This window comes from Magallana gigas, chromosome 7, assembly GCF_963853765.1.
Source record: "Magallana gigas chromosome 7, xbMagGiga1.1, whole genome shotgun sequence".
NCBI classification, from domain to species: domain Eukaryota; kingdom Metazoa; phylum Mollusca; class Bivalvia; order Ostreida; family Ostreidae; genus Magallana; species Magallana gigas.
In genome coordinates, this window is record NC_088859.1 from 7,184,097 (window position 1) to 7,207,719 (window position 23,623).

The window sequence follows — 23,623 nt, forward strand, 5'->3', positions numbered from 1 at the left end:
TTTTCCCACCAATTCATTATGCATAGTTTACTGTTCACATCTAATTGGAGAAGTGGTGATAAATCACCACTGCTCCGTCCGTTAAGGAAATGCCGGTATAGTATGCGCACTCCAGATTACCCCCCCCCCCCATCCTCCCCGTACTAACAACTACACCGACTATTCTCTAGCAAAAAACTGTATAGTTGACATTTACTTGCATTTTGCAAAATTGTGCCCCATTTTGCAATTTCTTGGTTATGCATATGGAGATATTTGTGCAAGATATAATCAGAGTTCCAATTTGGTAAGTATTTGAAACCCATCGATAGACTTTGTAAAAAAAAACAACTTGAAGCAACATGCATTTTCTTCCTTTATTTATGTATGGCAGGCTATGTTGATGTGCAAATATTCCGACCTTGTACTGTCGTATGAATACATTACTTGCGTTTTGATAATGCGCTTTCGACAGAAAACAGAGAGAGAGAGAGAGAGAGAGAGAGAGAGAGAGAGAGAGATATTTATGCATGTGAACACAGAGAAAACTCAATATTAGTGCGCTTTTATTTATGCCTGTTCTTTCAACCAATAAAGGCCTTTATACCTTAATTATAATTAATTGTTTTGTTCAACAATCTTGTCACTTTTGGGAACAACAGGTGTTCTTATGAAAAAAGTTAAATATTCAACAAATTTGAAGCGACCCAGTTTTTGCATTATATGCGATTGTGTTCATTTACTGTATTCCACAGCTATAATATTACATCACTGAAACTGCAGGGGAATTTAAGTTTGTGGTTTTGTTGTCTTAATTTGAGGAACTGTGTGTTTACTGTCAAATAGTAGAGTGTTGAAAGATGAAAAACTGCTTTAAAATATAAATATTTAAATATTGTCTTAAATGTCTGTTGCATTGAATAACAAAATTGCTCTCAAGGCATAAGCGCTTTTAGAAACTGAGAGACTTTACGCACTTGAAAACAATTAATGCTTAAGATTCAAAAGCATCAATCTAATATATAATTGTACACATAAAGAAATCTTAAACTTTGTAATACCAGAAAACGAGAGGACTTTAAAGGCTGATCAAATAATTTAATTCAAAATATTTACATGTAAGCTATACATGTAAGGCACATGATAAGACTAGAGGCACATTAGAGTTGTAAAAAAGAAGAAAATAATAATAAAATCACAATTCAAGTGTCCAAGCCTCGGGTTGACGCTTGATCAAAGCGTGTCAAATGGCCTGTGTTATATATAGTGAGACAAGAAAGAAAAATAAAGGGGGACAAACGTCAACAACAGAGGTAGAACATGCAAGTAGTCCGCCATATTGTATACAAAGTTAAAGCATGAAAAATATGTAATCTACAGAGATCCTCCGGCTTTGAACCAACACAGATGAAGCACCTTAACCGGAATTTCACGATCCTTTTGTGTCTTCCATAGCGTCTGTATGCAGTCCATATTTGCTGCTCAATCGAACACTTCCTTCTTTTGATCATGTATCATTCGAACACTTCCTTTTATAAAATCATGAAGAATGAAGGGAAGAAAAAACTTCGTATTGGTCATAAAACGTGAATTTAATACTATAAAAAGAATATGTACGAAGAATTTGTATAAACTCGATATATAAAATGGCTTTAGTAATCGAAATCATTTGTTTTCATGATTTGTTTTGCATTTTATTGAGTTCTGTTTGATTTAACCGATTAGACCACATGGTTGCGATGGTCTACTAGCCATGTAGGAAGAATGTTGTTGTCCGAGAACTGCCGAATAGTTTTGGTGATCCAGTCGACGTAGAAGGAAACCTTGCTGTATATTCCGGGAAAGTTGACGTCACCACAGTCTAAACCAATAGAAACGATTCCTACTTGTGTCCAGTGATCGCCTCGACGACAGACGAGAGGCCCCCCGGAATCTCCCTGAATAAATACAAAAATCCAATAATTAGCATAACATGGCTGTACTTCTATATTAAGGTACATACTACATACACCTATAAGATCATTCTCTTGTCCATCAAACAACCTTAACCTTTCACCTGACGTTTATCTACCAATTAACAAAGGTAAAAGCTTAAAGTTGGAAAAGGAATTACAAATACAAAGTAACACACTGGTTTATTACGACTTTCAATTTAAGGACAAAACAATCGATATAAACTGGGCTTCTTTAGAAAATGTCCAATTTTTAAAAATGCGCAATATTCAAAACGAAATCAGCAAAATGTACATCGCTGCGCAAAATTTGATAAAAAACATCACGTTAATTTTGATAGTTATCCTATAGAGATTTATCTCCCTTATCAGTGGAACATTGACCCTTAAGATGGTACCTACCCAGCAGGAGTCTTTTCCGCCTTGCTCTGTGGCTGCACAGAGGACCGAGTCTTGTATCGACACCGAGGCCTTGGCGAAGTGGTCCGCCGGAAGGCGTCGGTAACGATCGTCACAGTCCTGCGGGTGAATTATGGGTATTTCTGCGTGTAAAGGAAGCTTGACGCCTGTTCCAACTGAAAAGGAAGTTAATTATTTAGAAATTGTAAAACAATGATCTGTTTTCATGACTTAAACGTATGCCTGGGGATTTTATTTGAAAAATGTATTATGTACAATGTAAGACTCGATATCTCTACCACGCATGGTGAAAAACACTTTCAAAATCTATCTTCAGTTTTCATTATACTATCGACTTGTAGCCTATAGAAGCTGATAAACATCTTTCAAAAGTCCCACGTAGAAAGGGGTTTGAATATAAGAGAGATAGAGAGCAAAGTATTGAAAAAACCTCATTTTTGTGGCATGCAAAATTCCGTGAAAATATTTCTAAAGAGTGTACTAACATGATTAATTGTAAGCAGAAATTGATCATACATTATTTGCAAAATATTGCCCATGTTCCATCATTTATGAAGCGAGCGACAAATAATTATTTTTTATTATGCGTGTTTGAATAATGTTCTGGTGCAGTAGTATTGCGCATGATTGAACGGAATATGCCGATAAACAACATTTGTTCAACATTTTATGACAAATTAAATACCTGCAGTTGCCATATCAAAAATAGAAGTCGTAAAACTGTTGTATTATATTTCATAACTTGGATAAAGAACATTTACGCTCTTTCCGCCAAATCAAATGAACATTAAGATAACAAAATGTGTTGGTCATAATTATATGCCATTAATTCCAGTCAAAATAAAAGCAGTGTGCCATAAAATACACATTAGTGAAATATCTTCATGCTATGTTAATTTCTTGATAAATTCGGAATTCAATCTCCGTTTTTATCCGGTTGTATTTCTCTCTAGATCCGTGGTCCTTGAACCCATAGAGGATTGTTTTACACAATGTTTGATGAAGTGCTTTGACAATCTGTACACCTACAGCGCTGCAGCTAATGTGTGGCCAAGGCATTTATAGGCGGACACACGAGAAAAGAAATAAAACCAAGTCGTGATCTAGCTTCAAAGAACCAGCAAATATGGCACTAGTTTACATTTGTTGCCCGTGCAAAGTTGACAGGTAGACAGATCAAAAACCATGTTTAGGAGAACATACAAAAGAAATTTGATTTATTTGAATGAATGTCACCTTTTCTTGTACTTTAAAATTCTATTCGATAAAATCGTTTACATTTCCTCTTCCGAAATATGTCCGACTGTAATTTCTGATTAACAATGTGTTTCTTTTTAAAAACAGACAACAATTGCTTTGGACTGGTTTGCTTGTTTTTTGATGGGCTACATGTCTGTTTCTGTGGTCTTCCTCTCAGCCAATGAAGCAGACGTATGTAAAACTGGTGATTTTATTAGTAACATTTAAACATTGATTCACTGTATATACGTGTTTCACAAACAATCATATTACCTCTGATAGCTGCGTCTGTTAATAAAATATGAAAGGATGTTTTGAAAAGTAAACAAAAGGGGGTTTCATAAGGTTCCTTCCTTTTACGCTTCAGTGACATTGCTTTAGTTATAATTCGTAAGATATGAAATCATCCCCTTAATTTTGCTGAATTTATTTGCATTAATTTGAAATATTATAAATCAACATCGCAAATCTGTTGTAAACTTTTAATGATGATAAAAAAGAACTTCCAAATTTTATGAAGTTTTAATTGAAAAAAAAAATCAGTTTTTACTTGTGATACGTGTGTAACACTATATATTATGTTAAACCAAATTTCATGTAAGCGCATCATATTATCGTACAGTACAGGTAATAATACTGTCGCATTTGAATTGGCAATATTTTCAATATTTCTACCTGAATATTTCTTCTTTTAAATTGAAGCCAAATTACTTGAAGACTTGGTATAATATGTGACTCATTAGTACTTAACATGCATGCACGTGCACACACAGGGTGAAAGGCTTTAGAAATTTAGAAAGTCACAGAGCTAAAGGATTTACAGCTTTAGTGTTAATGGACAAACCATTGAAATGATCAAGCCCAAGACGCTAAGCTTTTTCAGCTTGTAATTAAGGTGGAAGAACACAACTGGAAAAAGTCATTCAAATTAACAGGACATTTTTTGATAATGAAAGATATAATGATTAATATACTGTACAAATGTCAAATAAGCGAAAAGTTTGCAGTTTGGGGATAAAAATGAATATCGAAAATAATTATTCCAGTAAGTGACAACAAAAGCTCCTATGGGATTCGAACTCGGGATAAACGGATCACAAGTCCGACACTTTATCCAGTCTGCTATGGAGAAAGTTATCTGCATGCTTCAGTCCATAGAGCTAAATAATAAATAATTAATTTTAATAAAACGATACTTCGTTTCGATCAGCGGTCAGCCATTTTGTGATGATGTGTTATTCCACCTTAAACAAGCAAAGAGTTATGCACTGACCAATCATTCGTTAGGTTTAATCAATAAGATGGCAAATCATGCTTACCAAGTTTGTTTTGACCCCACCCCGCCGCCACACACGGGGTCCCGGGGGGAAAGGAATTGTCCACGTCCAAACAGATAACATTGACGTAGTCTGACAATACAGCGGGTCGCTCCAGTTTAAGTAAGGCAATATCCTGGAGGATGGGGTAATCCGCTGTAACGCAAAGCGTGGAGTATGAGGTTGCTGTTAATTATGTCTACTTTACAGTTAGGTGTTAAATTAAAAAACTTTTTATTTACATATAGACAACATTTTTTTCTTGTATTGATGTTCTTCTTTCCGTATCAAAATCTCTGGCCGAAAATAATTTTATTCGCGAAAATCAAAACCTGCATTATGCGGTGCTTTTTAACATTCCGTGTTGGAATCCTTGTCACATACTATACTTTACACTTTTATAATATTCCGACCAACATGTTATGGGCTTAAATAGTGTAATTCAACTTACAAAGTGTTTTTTTTTTATCAAATTGGTGGATTCTGTGTAAAACGTAAAATTGTAAGATTGTCACATTGGATATGAACTATCAGTTGGTCGTATTGGGGGTACATACCTTTGATAAAGAACTGTCGGTGTTTGTGAATGCTGACAACGTTTAACACCTGCTCTGTTCCGTCCATCCCCAGCTGATTGTGTTCGCCGACCACGGCCTTCCAGTTCCGGGCCAGGGACAAACCTTCGCCAACCTCCTCGCTAGACCCGTAAAAGAAATCAAAAAGGAGTTTCAAAGTTTCCGAGTTGTAATTGCGTTGTAATATGTTTTACGGTGCTACCGTTCTGGCGAGCGTAGCAAGAATTATACCTGTATGTAGGTGTGTAATTTCCAATTTTTAAATTTAATGGTCTGACTATATGCCATATCTACATAATTTTTTTAACTGTTTATTTTTTTATTTTATTCCTTTTTATTTTTTTTCAAAATGGCCTATTGTTTATTTCCTCCCTACTCATTCATGCACAATTAGCTTAAAAATGGATCGATATGACAGTAAGTATGGCTCTTGCTAATATATATACATAAAATCTCTATATTAAAAAAAAAATAAAAACAAATCATACGTCAATGAGACAGGTATCGCAGTCTATACTGAAATAGCTTGTACACGCAATACAGATGTTTGATCCACCTCTAAATTTATCGCGGGAAATATAGCGCGAGTGCACTGTGACGTCATCCATGACTTTGTTCGTCTTTGTTTACGTTTCTCGACTCATTACGAACTTATGGAAGCATGTAACAAATCTTTTGAGTCTCGCCAAAGCATATGCGGTACTCAAAACGTGTCTTCAAACTTTAAGTCACTGTATATTACGAGTTAAAAGTCGGCCATTTTTGGCATAGCACCACGGGTGAAAACATTAGAGAGCATTATGGGACGTAGACAAAAAATTTTGTTTGATGAACTGTAGGTTTAGCTCGTTATTTTTCCCGCGCACACTGGTTCTTAGAGCTCGCTTCGCTCGCCGGCTCTGCGCGCCGGCGAGCTGTGCTCGCTATAATAGAAAATTGGTTTTTTGCGTACTGTATTGGAAGTGACTGATAGCGATGTCTGTTTAATCCGAATAAGAGATGTCGGGTTATAGAGGTGGAGGTGTAAAGTACCTGAAGCAGTGTGCAGCAGACAGTACCCACTGAGGATGTATAAGTGTAGCCCCGCAAAGGTGGTGTAAGCGAGAGAGGTTTGTGAATATGTTGTAGGGCATGAAGTGGAGAGATACAAGCCAAGGCCACTCCCCGGGGGAGGCGTGATAGCCCCCGATCACACGCTTTTCTCTTCGAACGCTCTGATAGCGATTTCTGCCACAGCTTTCTAATGGGGCCTCATATTCATAAAATCCTGATGAAAAAGAATAAAGATTATGAGTACAGAATACCACCAAAAATTAAAATCAGTGCAAGCATGTGGTTATTGTTTATTCTTACCGCATCCATTAACTTGAACTTCAACGTCTGTGACGTCACGAATATTAGCGTCGAGAGCTGTGATACGTAAGCAAGATGCACGAAGGGGCTTTTGAGACAGATCAATAAAAATGGCGTCATTGCTGATAGACGTAAACTCCTGAAAAGAAATAACAAATTCAAGTGTAATTATGAATAGCTAATAGTTCAGGGTAATTCTTTCACGGAACATTATCAAAAACACAGAAACAGATAGGTACTGTGTGTATAATACAATTTCATTAAGAGTACTGTTAAAGATTCAAGTTACCTTGACAACACCCTGTTCCTGGACATTGTGATAATCAGCGCATGATCGACTGTAGGACACAGCAAACTTGCTATCGGAGGGGAAATTGGGCTGAATGGTGAGGGCTGTGATGATTTTCTCGGACGGGAACCTGACCTCCATGTTGTCTTTGACGGGGTCCACGTTCCAGTCCACCGGATGTGTGCCTATGCACGTGTTGGCCACTACAATAGAGAAAGGAGAATTTGAGATGGTGTTGGCAGAAATACATCTAGATTGGGTTTATTTCTTCTTAAGTTTTGCTCATAATTTTTTTTTATAGAAAGACGTACAACATCCGATGACTTCCATTCTTAGCGCCGATGCATTTCGATGGCGTTCGGTCGGAATTACTCGCATGCATCTTGCAACAAAAATGTTAGGAAACTCTATCACAGCCACTGAGTAAGGGTCCAGGTTTCCGGCAAAATTCTATAAATAGAACAGCAGTTGTTAACAGACCGTGAAGTGTGCAGCGAAAACGTGAATTCTAATAGATGTGCCATGAACTTTAAAATTACATTAAACATGTTAAATTCAAGTTTATTTTGAATTGCATTCTGTCTTGAAGATGGATCGCCTAGGTTCTTGTTGTGTCGACGAAGACGCCTCCGTGAAGGCACCTTTACATGTTATACTACAGTTCCAAACAACGCTTTTGACAGAGTAGTTTTGTACGCATTTGAAGGTCAGATATTTTTTTAAACATCCATCTTTAAAGTTTTTAAACAAACAAAATTATTTGATTCTCTCCCTTCATCTTATTTATACATATTCTGGGGGTACGATTTTTTTTTTTAGGTGTAAGTTAAAGACATGAAAAGAAAAAGTTTCATATTCAGTTCGTTGGTTGCAGCATATACGCACAATTTTGTTGCTATTTGCATGTCCTCACATAAACAATTAACAATGGAAGCATGATTCATATGCACGTACATCAGTGCACTCTCAGAATTGTTCTCTTCATTAAAGGCCGTGTCGGTAATTAATAAAGTTGGTCTTACTTGGTTTATGCCGACGTCAAACACTGGATAATAAGTTATGCAATCAACGCTGTACGTCACGTGGAATGACGACACCCACTGATCAGTTTCAGGGTCCCCTTGAATAAACATTCCTGTGACCATGACGGGTTCCGCCATATTTATCTGTAAATGCATATCAAAAGTAATACAATGATGACGTTTAGGTAACGACGTGTTAAGACTACTGATATCATTCAGATTACAGAGAGGGAGGTTGACTACTTTTGCTCATTGCATTAGTATCTACCGTCAGCAAGAGATTGAAAAATTAGGAAAATACCCAATGTTATAAAAAATCTTTCGTACGTAATACATCTTCTTTATTATATATTAACACAAATTAAAAAAAAAAACTTTCAATTTTTTTTTTTTTTAGATATTATGATGAAAACAGTCTTAATGATAAATTCTTTACCAATTAGCAGTGTCTGGTTGGTTTCATAGGGCTAATCAAAATATTATTTTTATAGTTTTATGTTTTGATTTGCAGGTTGTAGAGGATTATGATTTCCATATTCTTTTACACACTTGAATCGTAGGTTTCATTGATTTTCGGGTTTTATTCTTAATTTTATTAAGGCTGGGACAATAAAATAATCTATTGACTGTATATCTTTCTTTTCTTTCTTTTTTTTTTACTATTATTTATTTTTTAAGATGTTTATTACGTCTTATTGTATTTAAGCATAATTCATGTATTTTCATATCTAATTCAATTATAATACTGTACTCAAACTATTATTAATTTAATGTGTATAACTAGATTAGAATATTATAATTTAGATACTAGTACTTTTAAATTGTTATAGCTCTACAATTCACTAATAATATACTTATGTTATTATTCAAATACATGATTATAGCTAAATATAGATCTATATGTGTATTATACTAAATACTTATAAAATTTATGTAACTTGACATATTATATTATGCAAAGGCTATATGTCTGTTGTCCAATCCTATTGAATGTATTCAACAAAATATGTTTAAATTAACTTTTATAACGGGTTGGTTTTACATTAAAAAATTTGTGTGGGGCATACTCGCTGTTCTTTTATTTACGTCAGCCATGACCAAATAAGCTACAGACTAACAGATTTTAAACCGAATCTGTCTTTGACTTTTCCTCGGCATGCACCTCTCTAAGATAAAAAGCAAAATAGCAAACAAATGGAGTTACAAGTTACAATTCCTGCAAAGAGGGCAGTAAATTAGTCTGGATAGATTTCCATAGTTCTATTTGAATTTTTCACGTACGAATGAGGTCAATTAGAGAACTATTAATTTAATTAAGTCAACGAGATGAAACGGTCTTTTGTTTGGAAGTCGGTTATTATGACTTAATTTACTTATAAATAATCCAGTTCTATTCACAGGCCGGATTCACTAGACCACTTTCTAATTGACAAAATTAATAAATCATGGGAAAATACTGTGTCTTTGACATCGATCTAAGAATCTAAAATGTTTAATTAACTGAATGACGGTCGGAGGATCGAGTTAAATCTAATGTTATATTTAATGTTGAATATTGTTTGCATGTACTAAGTTACATAAAGAAATGAAATTTGAAACAGACACGATACAAGTACTAGTACTTTCGTGATTAGCTTCTTTTGTATCAAGATTGTGAAAAGATGATAGGTGTAGACCGAAAAAACCCACATTTAAAAATATGTATACAAAAAGCAGGAAAGCAAGTTTTGAAAATTGTTTTAATAAAATAACGAAAAATAATTACCCGCGATATGCGTTAAAATATATATGCACTCGAGTACGAAAGTATAATGATGTACTGTCCCGACTTTAATCCAAGATGCGGTCTAATTATTATACAACAGTTTTACATTTTAACAAATGTACCTAATTTGTTAATGCAATTTTGTGATGTCTCCTACTTCTTAATTTTAGTAGCAAATCACCATAAAAGAACTTTCTAGTGCACATACAATGCAATCTTCACGGAAAATTTAATCCATATATCTTTTAGCTAGAAAAAGATTTGCAGAATAAATAAGATGTTCGGGGTCAAGCAGATGATAATGACGTCACGTCTGATTTGTGTCCTATATGTGACGATAACGACACCTGCCGCCTCGTTATGAATGGAGATGTCGAGACTTTACAACTTGGGGCTGCTGGTTGCGATTTATGTTGGTTAATTTATTAAAGCGTCCCGTCATACGTGGGTGTAAAACGTGGCCCGCACGCCGATTATAGTACCCACATCTCAGCTAAATTCGTGCAAGTTAAAAAAGACCCACCTAGTATGCGACATTTCATATATAGTCCAGAGAATTAAAGTGCTTGGGTAATTATTGCTTAATTTGCTTTTTGGTTTGTAAATCATTTGTGCAACATAATTTGTGAGTTTCGTGAAAACGGGAGATAGTTTTCCTTTTTGAGTAATAGTTTCAATAATTAGATTTCCACAAATCAAGTTCGGACATGCATGTTGGCGCGAAGCTTACTTGAACGTAAGTGTGGTCTCCGATCTTTGAGGCCGCCCAGGTCTCGGGGCCGTACAGTCCGGCATCAGACGCGTTACCCTCCGTCGACGTAAGCGTGAAATTCACAAAGGTCGCATTCAGATCGTAGGTCATTCCCAATGGTTGGCGACACATCACGTGATCTGTTAGCATTGGCTGTTGTCCTACCTGTTGTGATGTAATAGATAAACAAATGTTCAAAACTCCATGTCTGTGATATTATCATATTGTTATCTTTAATGATTGCATATATTTGTATTCTCGCTGATGAACACATACACCTTTTCTCAATGATGTACATGCACATTCCAGTTTTGAAGAATAATAGCAAATCTTGGCCAGTGACCATCAAACGTTTTTCTTTAATTATGCAATACTGAATAACTTTTTTAATTAACTCACAAATAATTATGTTAACTCGAGTACAAGCCACAAAACCATAAAAAGTTAAATAAAACAAAACCAAATCCTGAAATTTCAGGTAATTACCTGTTAAAGTCATATTCAGAATTAAACTTTTTATTGAAAGGGAGAGCGACGAGGAACAAACTTTCAAACAGGATCCTAAGCATATTGAAAAAGATCCTCTCGTAGTACATAAATAATCATTAAATGGCATAGTTTTATGATATCTTTGATCTTGATATGCTAATGACCCTTGGTATATACCTTTAGTGTCAATGTTTTTGCTTCCATTGACGTCATATCTTCTGAGGTTTTGACTTAAAGAGTTTGATCATTAGCATATTGTTATGGGAATCTAAAGAATGTACAAGTTCCATCAAAATAATTCAGATGACAAACTGACACTGACGGGGCTAATCATGCTGGTAAAAGGGTTAACCAAAAATAAGAACCAGTGGATCAAGTGTATCCGCGTTGGATACCATTGTCCTTCAAAGTGATTTACAGGAAAAACAGTTTCCTCCTGGTGAACCAATATACTATAGTCTTATTTTTAAAACACAGCTATAAAAATTGCAGTGAAGAATTTTTCAAGTTCATTAAAGCTCATAGTTTGTATAATTTACATATTTGAGAAGGTATTGGTCAAGACAGGTTACCTTCATTTTACCAATAGAATTTAAAGATAGAAGGGCAATTACCATTTGTCACTAATTAGCACAAATTAACCATCGTGTCTGTTATGTATATGAAGATATAGAGTTTTAATACAAAGCATGGGAATATACAATTCAATTTCTTCTCTAGTTGGTGTACAAGTATAGCTTATAAGTTACAGTCTTTTATGAAGAACCAACCATTATATGGCATGATTTATATGATAAGTGGTTAAAAATAAATGACTTAAATAATTTATCGAAACTATTGGTTAGCAAAATTTAGAACGTTTATCATTTTCTATATTATTTGTGCAGTTAGCACATATATCATAATTAATAATAACTTCAACTTTCATAAATGAAATTAAATATTTACATGTGTAGCTTGTAAACGACAGTTCCAATATTGAGTTTAAATCACTCTTTGAGAAGATGGTTGAAATAAAAGCTAGATATATTAAACATGTATCCAGATTAAGGTTCATCCAAATAGAAAACATTACATTTTCTGCAGAACTAGTTTTAATTATATTTAGTTTCTTGCCCTTGGTATGACTTCAGTGTACACATAGATGGAATTATAACCCCCTAAAACACCCCTGCTTGCCATGTTACCTCTATAGGCTCATCATGATTTTTTCCTTTCAATACTGTTATATACAATATGATATAAGAATGACTAATTTCATGTTTGGTTTACTGCAGATACTACACATGCATATCAGATAACTTAAAGGTTATATCATTAAATAAAAATTCCTGGTTCTTAACCTAGTAAATCTTTCGAGAAGTTTTCGAAAAATAGAAGAATTTCATGATAAATTAGATAAGTCGACGTACATGACAGCTGAAAATCACTTCGTTGTTTCTTGCTGCACATGCAAATATTTACAGATCACGTGAATTGATAACTATAAATAGAAGTAACTAAAAATAGTGGTCACAATGAACACGTTCTGTTATACATTGTATATGGTATCGACTCTTACTAATCATCAAGACTCGGTTACAGAAAAATATGCTAGAATATATTTTTCTTCATCTTGAAATTGATGGACTGCATGCATGAAGTTGGCAGTTACCAGTAAATAATTGGAAGCTGTAACTGTTTGCTGATGACATTTGTATTTGTACATGTACATGATATTCAAATAATAAAGGGTAATCCCGATTATCATGCCTGTTCATAATAGAATCTACTTATTTGATGGAAGAATATAATTTCCGACTGTTGTGAGTTTTGCCAGAATAAGCAACCTTTCATTAATGGTCCCTTTACGTCATCGATATTGCACATGACGGAAATGTATGCATTGAGAGAAACAAAAAATGAAATTAACATCCCAATTTGTCAGATTCTCGACAAAAATAAATTCCATCTCGTCTGTACACAATTTGTCATGTGTCAAATTTAAAAGAATCAACATTTGCTGCTTAGATTTATAGACAAAGCCATTTTTTCCGAATCCAAATTGTAGAAATGAATTTCAAGTAGCCATAAAAGCCGTGTAATGCAATGGTATTTATATGCGCTAAATGTTTATAATGACATTGAAAATAATAAAAATGTCGCACATTTCACCAACAGTTCGCAGAAAATTCACTTTATCATAGTATTTCTCAAATTCTCAAACTTAAGATAACTGAATATATTGACTGTCATATGTGTATAATTTTTCATTGCAAAACTGATACGCAACTTGTGATACACATTACCCAGTAAATTAGCATCAGGTATGTAGCTACCGACCTGCAGCTAACGATAACCTAGTAAGAATGAAACTGCAGTTTCTGTATTAATCTCTTGTATACGACAGTCTTGGCTATACAATGAATTTCTTCAAATTTCAAATACTTTTCAATTCTATTTTGTGCTTTTAACCCTTAATTGATTGTTTTAGAAAAGAGCATGTTAGTTGTAAAATGCTACTAACAAACGTCGTATACATAAACGTTAGCTTTCTGTCCTAGTCACGTGTTACCCCTCACTGAAAATCCCCCTTTGAAACGGTTCCATGTCGCACATGCAGATCGTAATGATTCTAAGAAAAATAATCAATTAATTTGTTAACCACATTTTGTAGTAGAGGGCAAAGTAAAATATCTCATCTCATGCAGGGGTCTATCCCAAGTAAACAAGGAAAAGGCGCTGACGTCAGATTCCTATAAAAATGCAACTTTAGCAGACGCCACAACATACGCAAGCCAATTAATGCTGAATGTAACACTTAACTGAGGAAACAACAAACAAACAACAAACAAAAACAGCATCAAACAATCGCAACCATTCAACTCTTGGTCATGATGTTGCCATACGAAGCTGATTTTATTAAACATATCATGGCGATATAGATAACCCACAAGACATGAATATTCATTTCTCCTTTGATGTGCTGACCACCAAGCATTGTTCTGCTGCGTAAAATAATTATGTTTCAACTGTAGGATCTACTCCTCACAAGTTACCAAGTCGTGTGAGAAGAAAAACCTTTGCGACAACCACAAAGCATGAACGGGTTTTAATCATTCTTAATGAGGCAATTAATAGCTAAGATGCACGGAGAACCCCTAAACTTAATCAACTAAAAGTTTCTGAACGCCAAAACAAATGGTTGTAATAAAGCTCATCTCCACGCTGGTTTGAGGGCGGTTATTTCTGCACAGCCTCTGTAAATCACTCTTTTTCAGAATGACATAAAAAAAATGCGTACAAACAAGTATAAGGCTACCACAAACACCCACTCTTCCTCATCTTTGCAAGCCAAGGGGCGGTCCGGATCAGAAACCCTTAGCTTGCAAAGAAGCCTCAATAACCTTGAAAAACACAATTTTTTTTTTCATACGGGGTTTCTGGTGGTTGAATGAAGTTTTTTTCCTGTTTCAACCGACATCCATAACACAGATCATCATTTTCAGGAATTATCTTTGACATGAAACGTCACTAAGGGAAATCAAATTATTGCCCATGAATAAAAATAAGTTTCAACCAAAAGTAAATCATTTTAGTATAAATTTCTTTCACAGAGACAGGTGCCTGTAACGGTGCGGGATGATTATGTCAGTGCCAAGGTTACATTATTGTACTCGTCTCAGGAGCAGTTACAAAAACATAATATTTCATGTTCTTTAAATGTATTCGAAGAAATAAAATATGGAGTCTAGTAGATAAAACTTTGTATTGACTTCGTACGGAAAATTTAATTCCAATAAGATTTGAACAAAAAATCTTATAATGTTGTGAAATACGGTAGAAAAAAATTTTGCTGTAAGAAAACTATCGGTATTTATCGAAATTTCCTGTAGGAAATTTAAATAACTTTTATCCTAAAGAAATTAAATTCATGGATGATTTATACCAAGTGCTACAATACTTTTGATTTCGCGTATATATATAGTAATTTCTCACGCAGATACTATTATGTTTCTTTGGATATTTAAAAATAAAGATAAATATCTCACCCTTCAGGTGCTACACGCACAAAAAACAAAACTCGCGGTGAAAAAGAATATCAAATAATATTCATGGGTTTTTGGAAAGAGCGCCTGATACAGTTGCAAAAGTTCCACGCTGGCACTAGCAACATAATCCGGCATTGTGCTTTTGGATTGAAGTAAAGCATCCTCTACCTTTTAATCTTATCCGAAACCTTCCGAAGAGAGCGCTGTACCACGCGTTGAATTGATGACCACGTAGTGAAAGGACGTTACCCTGGGATAAGTATTGGTATATATCTATATATCTACATCTATACCAATGATCATCGATACGCTTTCGCCCGAGTAAAAGGAGGAAAGCATTTTTGGATCTATCAGTACTGTCATGTTGTAAATTTAAATGTTGAACTTATCGGGTTGCAGTAAATACAAATTTTACAACAAGCAACTTAATGTATTTATTGCTACCTGGTAAGTTCAAAATTTACAACATGTCCGTATAAACAATTCGTGGTAACCCATCAATAAACTTTATTTGTAAAGTCTACCTGAACAGACTGCATGGTACAAGTTCTTTTTTTTTAAACCACAGAAAATCATTAAATTGCCTTTGTAATGCTTGTTTTATTATAGAAAATGACATTATCATAATCTTTTATTTTAAAAATACATATAAGACATTAGCTTTGTTTTGAATATTGCTATTTAACGATGCGGGAACAAGAGCCGTTGTCACATTTTTGGCATTTGCAAATTAACTGGTGTTTGACATGGTCCTTAATCCTTATCTTACTACCTGAATAGTAATATCAAAAATACATTTCGCATATCTTTCTTAAAAAGGCAAATTACGTTATAGCTTTGGGTTTTTATCAAATAATAAATTCCATTCGTCCACGGCATCTGAAATGGTTAACAATGTTTCTTGTTCTTGATGCCATGGGGCATGGAGAAACGTTTGAACATGTACAAGGTTGTTTTTTTCAAGTTCAGCGACCTGATGATGCGAGCAGTAGTACGTCTTCAGATGTACAAGTTGTTATCTTAATATAAAATTAAATCAGTAAATGTCGTTTGCCTTGAAAAATTTATATAATGCTTCATTTCTTAGTCCTTGACTTCAGCAGAAAAAACCCAACCCACCAGCCATTCAAATACAGTGAATACACCATGCGCTCAGCTCTCTCCTTCTTTATATCGTTATCATTCGGCTATTTAATTGGTCATCAGTGAATTATTTGAATCACTGTACACGTATATTAAAAATACATTTCGCATTATCTTTCTTAAAAAGGCAAATTACGCTATAGTTTTGGACTTTTCATCAAATAATAAATTTCATCATCAAGGACCGTTTGCGTTACAAGTGACCGCAGATACGGCTACAGTTCAAGACTTGTCGAGTCAAATTTTACCTCAGAACTGGTCCGAATAAATTCATTTGCAAATTAACAACTCGACCCAAAGCTTCAATTTCAGGAAAAGTTGAAATATAGACAATAAATAAAATGTGTAATATGTTTTTCTGCATAATATCAATATGATCTTATAATTTTTGAAATGGTTTAGCGTAGAACTCTCTCTGAATAGTTATCTACTTTATTCGGTTATATTGTATGCTTATATCTGGTCCTCATTTTCTTATAGAGCAATTTCTCAAAAGACTCAAAAGACGATGGGATCCTTTTTCATTCCTGCGAATATTTTAAGAAACAATGACATTATAGTGTACATATAGAATGCGCTGTGTTGTGCAGATTGCAAATATTTATGCAAAGCATGTTTTGTAATTATTTGGTATTCTTAAAGGACTTCAAACGTATAATGCGTCCTCGGAAAGAACACGTTATTTTTTTCGAACTCTTTGGACGGTGATTTGATATTTACTAGTATCTCTTTGCATTAATTAGTTTCTTTAATAAATTCAATTATTTTTTGTTGTTTAGATGAAAAAGGCATGCATTCCGATTATGATCAAAAGATGCTAAGTACTGTTGATTTTTGCAAAGAGCTTGGCCTAGGATAATTAGGCATTCTGATATATTCACAGTGGTCTAAAAAACTAACAAATGCCCCTTTCATGACATTTGTAATAATGTCAAACAGTTGTATAATCCCAAAGTATGAGCAACCACTGATAAAAAGACAAATACTGTAGTATATTAATTTAGAATTTAAACAAAGAAAAAAGAAAAGAAAAAAACCCCTTAGCTTTTGTGGTGATTAAAGATGACCTTGAACATAGGTAACAGAATGAAAGCCATGAAATTTTAAAAAAAAAATTACATTTTTTTTTTGGTTGGTTGGGAGGGGGGGGACTGTGTCTATATAGAAGCATGATCTGTAGAACAGCAGTGTGTTCGGTGGAGACAGTCACAAATGACGGTCAGTTTACGGACGCCGGACCCCATGCGTCTCTGACGGTCAAGAACTCGGTGTAGCCGACCTATGTTCATTGGCAGTAATGGCTGGGATAATGCATTCCCTCGCCACGGCAAATGACCAATTGGTATTACAGGGCAAAAAATACATTGTTTATATCTATCTACTAAAAGCATATTAATGACAGATATCATTCATCACAAGGGAACTTTTAGGGTTATTCTATTATAACGCTAAAACAATGTACGAACTATAAACCTCTCCAAAGGCCAAATTCAATGTCTGAACTAGAATATAAGTATATACTTTTTAGGATAAATTTTTTTTTCTTCAAAAAGCTTTCTAAAATACTCACATTATTCGATGGAAAACAAAAGGAAAAGTCACAGAGCGCCATTAAAATCCAAAAAACGGTTGACAAAACATTCCAACAATAGATAAAAAGTCTTGTGGCCATGTTGGCCTATCAGAAGTAAGTGATCAAAGCGCAGTGAAATTTCTTCTTTTATTCCCCACGCTGTAATCCATCTGAAGTGCTTTCGGTTTAGGTGTTTATCATGTAATATTTATCACACAGTGTCAGTCGCTGTTTCACGGGCACAGTAGCAGGTTCTCTCGGTTGCTGCAGCAGGGAGCTGCCACAAGTTCCTCTTAACCCTGTGAGCGGAACTGTCAAAGACTGAAAGCGCCTCCTATGGGAAGAGCGATGATTCGGTACATTTCTTTTCCTACACCGTTTATGGCCAATTAACAACCTCTCCTAACTAGCACGTAAATGCGGAAGACTTTGGAGAAAATAAGAACAAAACATGTTCCGGATTACCCTCAAAACATTAGGAAACAGAGTGGAACTTTCCGAACAAACAAGGTTCTTCACTGTCGTCCGATTTTATAAGGTTCGCAAAGAAAGTCCAATTAAAATTTGTAGCACGCGCATTGTGTTAATGAATACACTGATCTAATGAAAGTTTAAACAATTCTGCAGCAGACGAACGTCGTCGGTTCGTATAAAATGACCCCCAGGCAAAGACGAACAACCGTAATATACAATGTGCTCTGACAGTAATAGGGACTTTATGTCTTGAATGTAAATTACAGAAAACATGTCAACTAGTTTGTATGCTGTAGATTAAAAGATCATCGGAAAGTATTAAAACGATTGCAGCGGTTGCGTAATTACAAATTACTCATTTGATTTGTTCTTAGAACTTATCAATTGGAAAAGAAAAACGGAGCATCAGTATGTGACTTTTAAACCTAAATGACGACATCAAGGTCTTGTGTTACAAAAAACAGAAGTGGATTGTCCGGTTTTTCCTTGGGTATATGCATCAAATGACGTCAGAAAAAATGAACTCAAAACCCCAAATAAATCACGCTAACAAACACGTCTTCAATGGGTGTTTATAAAACGCCTTTTTCTTTCAAATTGTTAGCATCAACAACAATGAAATTAATAAACTATATACTGCCACGACAGGTTCAGCCCAAAACATGGGATGCTCCCGGTCCGTGAACTGAACGCACCCTTACGCCTTGTGCATGAAAGGGATTTTAACAAAATAATTAAAATAAATTAGTGTTTTATCATGACAAAATTAATGTTGACTCTGTGGAACGCCCAGTGTAAGGCAATGGCGTCCTGATCCCTGTGGTATCACCATGACGACACGCTGCTATTTACTGTTGCGGATTTCCCATACCTGACATCCGTTAATTAAATATTTATTTTATTTAGGGCAGGGGTCGGTTTATAAATATGTTCAGTTCATAATAATAAAACAGTTGAGAATAAAACTGCACAAAGAGGTAACGAGTGCGTGTTAAGGTGGTTAATGAGAGGTGACTGGAAAATAAGCATCTGCATTATTCATTATATCTCACTTATTAAGAAGATGAACACACAACCCCCCTTCCCCAAAAAACCAAACACCCCCCCCCCTCTATTCATCAATTCGGTTACTTTTAAAGCTAGATCATACATCCCGTTTAATTGCAAATGTTTATCCGACTATCCCCGCAAAAAAAAGAGCCAAAGTTAATGCAGGGGCGGATGCATGATTTTAACAGGGGGCAGTTGATTAATCAGGTCTGGGCCCATCGTATTTAGGTCCTAGCAGCCAGTCGAAGCCCTAAAGGGTCCAGAAGCCCTCGTAAGATTTGGAATCCAGAGATTTCGTAGGTCAAAAAGTAAGACTTAAAAAAACGTCCATGGTGTTCCTTGGTGCCGTGCCGCAGAAAAAAACCCAAAATTTGGTCATTTATATTCAACATTTTTTGCTTTGTTTTATATTTTGTTTTGTTTCATATTAATAGATTTTATAAATTGATGAAATTCTTAATGATTTTAGAAAGACTGTCCCGGTCCGTCTGAGACTGGTCCTTTCAGGCATGCGCTAATGCATTTCTCAGGTGGGGTCTGAGAGATGATTGTGTTTGATAGGAGGTGTCTGATGCATATCTTTGGCAACTTTACTATATGAAATTAAGAAGTATTGGTTTTCGGGGGAATGGGTGTCGGGTCCGGACGCCATCCCCTTGATCCGCACATGCGTGAACCATATAACGGCGTTTTCCTCCAACAGTAAACTTGTATTAATGTTATACCATAAAATACCGCAAAAACCATGCAGCAATTTGATTTTTCCGCATCGTTTGTTTTCTGACTAAAATAAGGAGAGCAACGAACAATCTACTGTATCAAGTATTCCTTCCCATACAATGTCATATACAATTTCACTCAAAACATCTTGGGTCTTTGAGCCAATGCTAAGAAATTAAAGACTATCGGTCAACTTATACGCCAACTCAGAATTACTGGGATTGCTCGTGGTAAAAATATAGTCTCTCTTATTTAATTCAAATCGCGGTGGTACAGGACACCTGTCGATAATGATGTGGATAAAAGTATATTCAAAACATTTCCACCGTTTTGAAATTTTCAAATTTTAAAATATTTCACCAAAAAAAATGTTTTTTTTAAAAATATTTGGAAAGGTTAAAATTATAAAAATCCAAGCTAGATTTAAACTCATGATTTACAGATTCGTAGTTAATGCTCTAACCCATTGCACTATGCTGTAATGTATCAATTATGTGAGAGAAAAAAATTATAAAATAATATTTGATTCTATGTTTATTTCAATAGGAAGTACGTCATAATATGGCGGTGTATCATACCCCCTTATACACAATAAATAAATAGTCTGATATTTTAAATGTTTATTTTATTTCTTACGATACTTTTAGTAATACAATGACATGTAAAGAGAGACAACTCTTACAGTATAACACAGATTACTCATACAGTTTGTAACACACACATACTCCATACTAAAAATATCTCACACAATCCTTTTTAAATGCAACATCATTTACACAGACTGTGATTCACTATCTTTGAGTGAATTAAAGTACAAACCCCTTTTTGTTTCATCCTTAGAATTGAAGTCATAAAACCCTTCTAAATTTGGGGTGCCCTCAAAGGCCACATTTCTTTGCTTCAAGTTCCTTTTTAGCACAATTTCCATCAAGGGAGGTAATTGGGTATCAATTTTCTCTGGAGTAAAATTTGGTTTGTAAACTTTGTCAATTTTACAGAATTCTTCTTCTTCCTCTTTTGGAATCAAATGCCAATCCCTTTTTCCTCCAGAATCAATTCTTCTGACTCCAGGAAACGTGTACCCTCGAAACACTCTTGTGCCCCACGCATAGCCTGTCAAATTCTACAAACAAAAATAGCATACCCGGTAATAGGTTTACAATGAATCTATACATGTGCAGCTGAAATAACTGTCAAAGGTTGCCAAAGAGAAAATTAATATATACATGTACTAGTATTCATTTTTTACACACTTTGTCTAACTCAACATGTTTTCATCAGCTATATTCTACAAGCTAATGTATGACTATGAGTAGCAAGCACTTAATTAAAGTACAGTGTCAACCTATACACTACGTTCAAACATTACAAAAATATCAGAGACTCTGCTTACTCCTTTATGATATCCATGCTCAACATGGGACAAAATGTAGTAGCTCTTTTCTGGGTATCTTTCAAAAGCTAACCGCGTGACAACCCTGCCTTTTGGATTCTTCAGTTGAGCTGTTAGTTCCATTAGAGATTTCCCATGGAAAAAGCTCGACCTTCCAAACAACTTCATTATGGAAAGCTGAAACTAAAATGATTTTAAAAAATCCTTAAAATGAAAAGGTTGAAATCATAGGTGCTTCTATTATATCAGCTATGGTACATGTAGGATCATCAGTGAATTACATACACTTATATAAGACAACATAGTATCAACACATACATGTAAATATTCAAAGGTATCTGACATTACAGTGTATTAGTTACATGGTTTGTAGTTGACTTGGTTTATACATGGTCAGTAAATTCCATATGGAATTTACTGACCATGTATTAACCATATTAGGTCAACTACAAACCATGTAACAATTATATCTTACCGAATGTCTTTTTTTAATGATGAAAAGTAAATAAAACAACGGAAAAAAAGCTTTTATAATAATATTAAAAGTTTTAATTTGAGTACATAACCTGACGTCATAATGCTCTAAAAATGACGTCATAATGCTTGAAGGGGGTAATATTTTCTACTGACTATGTATGGAATATACATAGTCTCCATGTGACTGCTGTTGGCCAATGATTTTTTTACAATTTAGCAGGAGGTAAGATATAGTCACATACATGTATGTATAATATTTTTGAGATAAAAAATTATCAAACTTCTAAATAAACAGATCAGAATTTCCATACAGAGAGATTCAAATTTATGATCAGGGGATAAACTGTCTTCAAGTACAGTTTACAAGATAATGATATGAATTAAAATGTATCTTTTTTCTTAATTGAATTTTAGTTTAAAACCTGAATAATAAACCAAAATAACATTAAAATTTTTGTCATTTTTCTGCATTTTAAAAGTTCATACTTCTGTCATTACTTTCATGACTTTGGTATACCGAAACTAGTGGATTGATTTGATAACTTGTGTAATCTTACATTAAGCATGTTAAGAAAATGTATTTGCTTTACAGTATGCCTTACACAAACATTTTTACCTGTATTTACACGTCACAGATGCATACCTCACCCTGTGATTTGCTTCAATTTACACTTGCAGAAGAGATATTATTTCCCGTTTCAACATTGTTCAATCTGAATTTGCTTTTAACACTTTTAACATGTTTAAAGAGAGATACCATTTTAAGAATTTTCCCACTGTTATGAAAGCAAATGGGATGAAATTAATTCAAATGATTTGCTTTTTGAGATTAGGGAATCCCATATAAATAAATGCTCATATAAAAAAAAAAATACATAATATTCAGTATCTGAATGTGTTGACATCACAGTCACTATCTTCGCAAATAAATCTATGGACTGTCATGTATGTAAAAGAATAAAATCTTTAACACTCGCTAGGAATTTCTTACGGACTAGCATGTATAACGATTTTCATACAACCTACCAATTGCTAACAAATCATGGAATCCAAGGTCTTTCTAAATTTTCTATATTTTTGATAAACTCGTGTCTGGGTTTTGTAATTCCTGATTTCCGATCCCGATCGGTGCCGGTTCTGTGCAAGTGCATTTTGACTTTTGTCTGTTTATTTCCTCAAGAAATTTTTAACCGCAAGTCTTTATTTACGAAAACATCAATGTTTATTCATCTGTATAAATGATAGAAATTTGAAAATGTATTCATTTCGTAATTTATATTTCAGTGATATATAACGTTAGGTGCATATGATATTTAGTTTGAATATTTTAGAAACAGGAAGACATGTGAAAAAAATACTAAAGTTTTTATAGGATTCCATATATACGACAGCCAACTGTCAGCTGCTGACTGCTTTAGCCTTACTTCCATCTGCTTATTGCTTACTGTCAGCTGCTTACTGTCGAAATGCTTTTGCTCATGTGCTAAAAATGTTAAATATAAGCACTGACATCGGATATTTAGTGATTTGACGCGCATCGATGCTTTGATATATGATCTGGACAGCTGATAAGCACTGTGTAAAAATAATTCATAAGATTAAGTAATAATAA

At 34.5% G+C, this 23,623-nt stretch overlaps 2 protein-coding genes across 3 annotated transcripts; both read right to left on the reverse strand.

Annotated features, from left to right (window-relative positions):
• Positions 1 to 1,062: 1,062 nt before the first annotated feature.
• LOC105322546 (uncharacterized) lies at positions 1,063 to 18,555 on the reverse strand. 2 transcript variants are annotated; one of them, XM_011421314.4, is made up of 12 exons: positions 17,895 to 18,555; positions 10,641 to 10,826; positions 8,146 to 8,289; positions 7,435 to 7,573; positions 7,124 to 7,326; positions 6,835 to 6,973; positions 6,514 to 6,748; positions 5,464 to 5,603; positions 4,910 to 5,062; positions 3,864 to 3,878; positions 2,334 to 2,506; positions 1,063 to 1,916 (listed from the first exon to the last, which is right to left on the reverse strand). In XM_011421314.4, the coding sequence occupies exons 1-12, from the start codon at positions 17,994 to 17,996 to the stop codon at positions 1,701 to 1,703; spliced, it is 1,845 nt and encodes a 614-aa protein (XP_011419616.1). In that variant the 5' UTR covers positions 17,997 to 18,555; the 3' UTR covers positions 1,063 to 1,700. The 2 variants fall into 2 exon arrangements, with proteins under 2 accessions (XP_011419616.1, XP_034311978.1); XM_034456087.2 differs by lacking the exon at positions 3,864 to 3,878 and having other exon boundaries at positions 17,895 to 18,553.
• Positions 18,556 to 20,781: 2,226 nt separating this feature from the next.
• Positions 20,782 to 23,150, reverse strand: LOC105322545 (uncharacterized). The gene is made up of 3 exons (XM_011421312.4): positions 23,038 to 23,150; positions 21,535 to 21,717; positions 20,782 to 21,264 (listed from the first exon to the last, which is right to left on the reverse strand). Exons 2-3 carry the CDS (start codon positions 21,700 to 21,702, stop codon positions 20,914 to 20,916), a joined length of 519 nt encoding a protein of 172 aa, XP_011419614.2. The 5' UTR covers positions 21,703 to 21,717; positions 23,038 to 23,150; the 3' UTR covers positions 20,782 to 20,913.
• Positions 23,151 to 23,623: the final 473 nt, after the last annotated feature.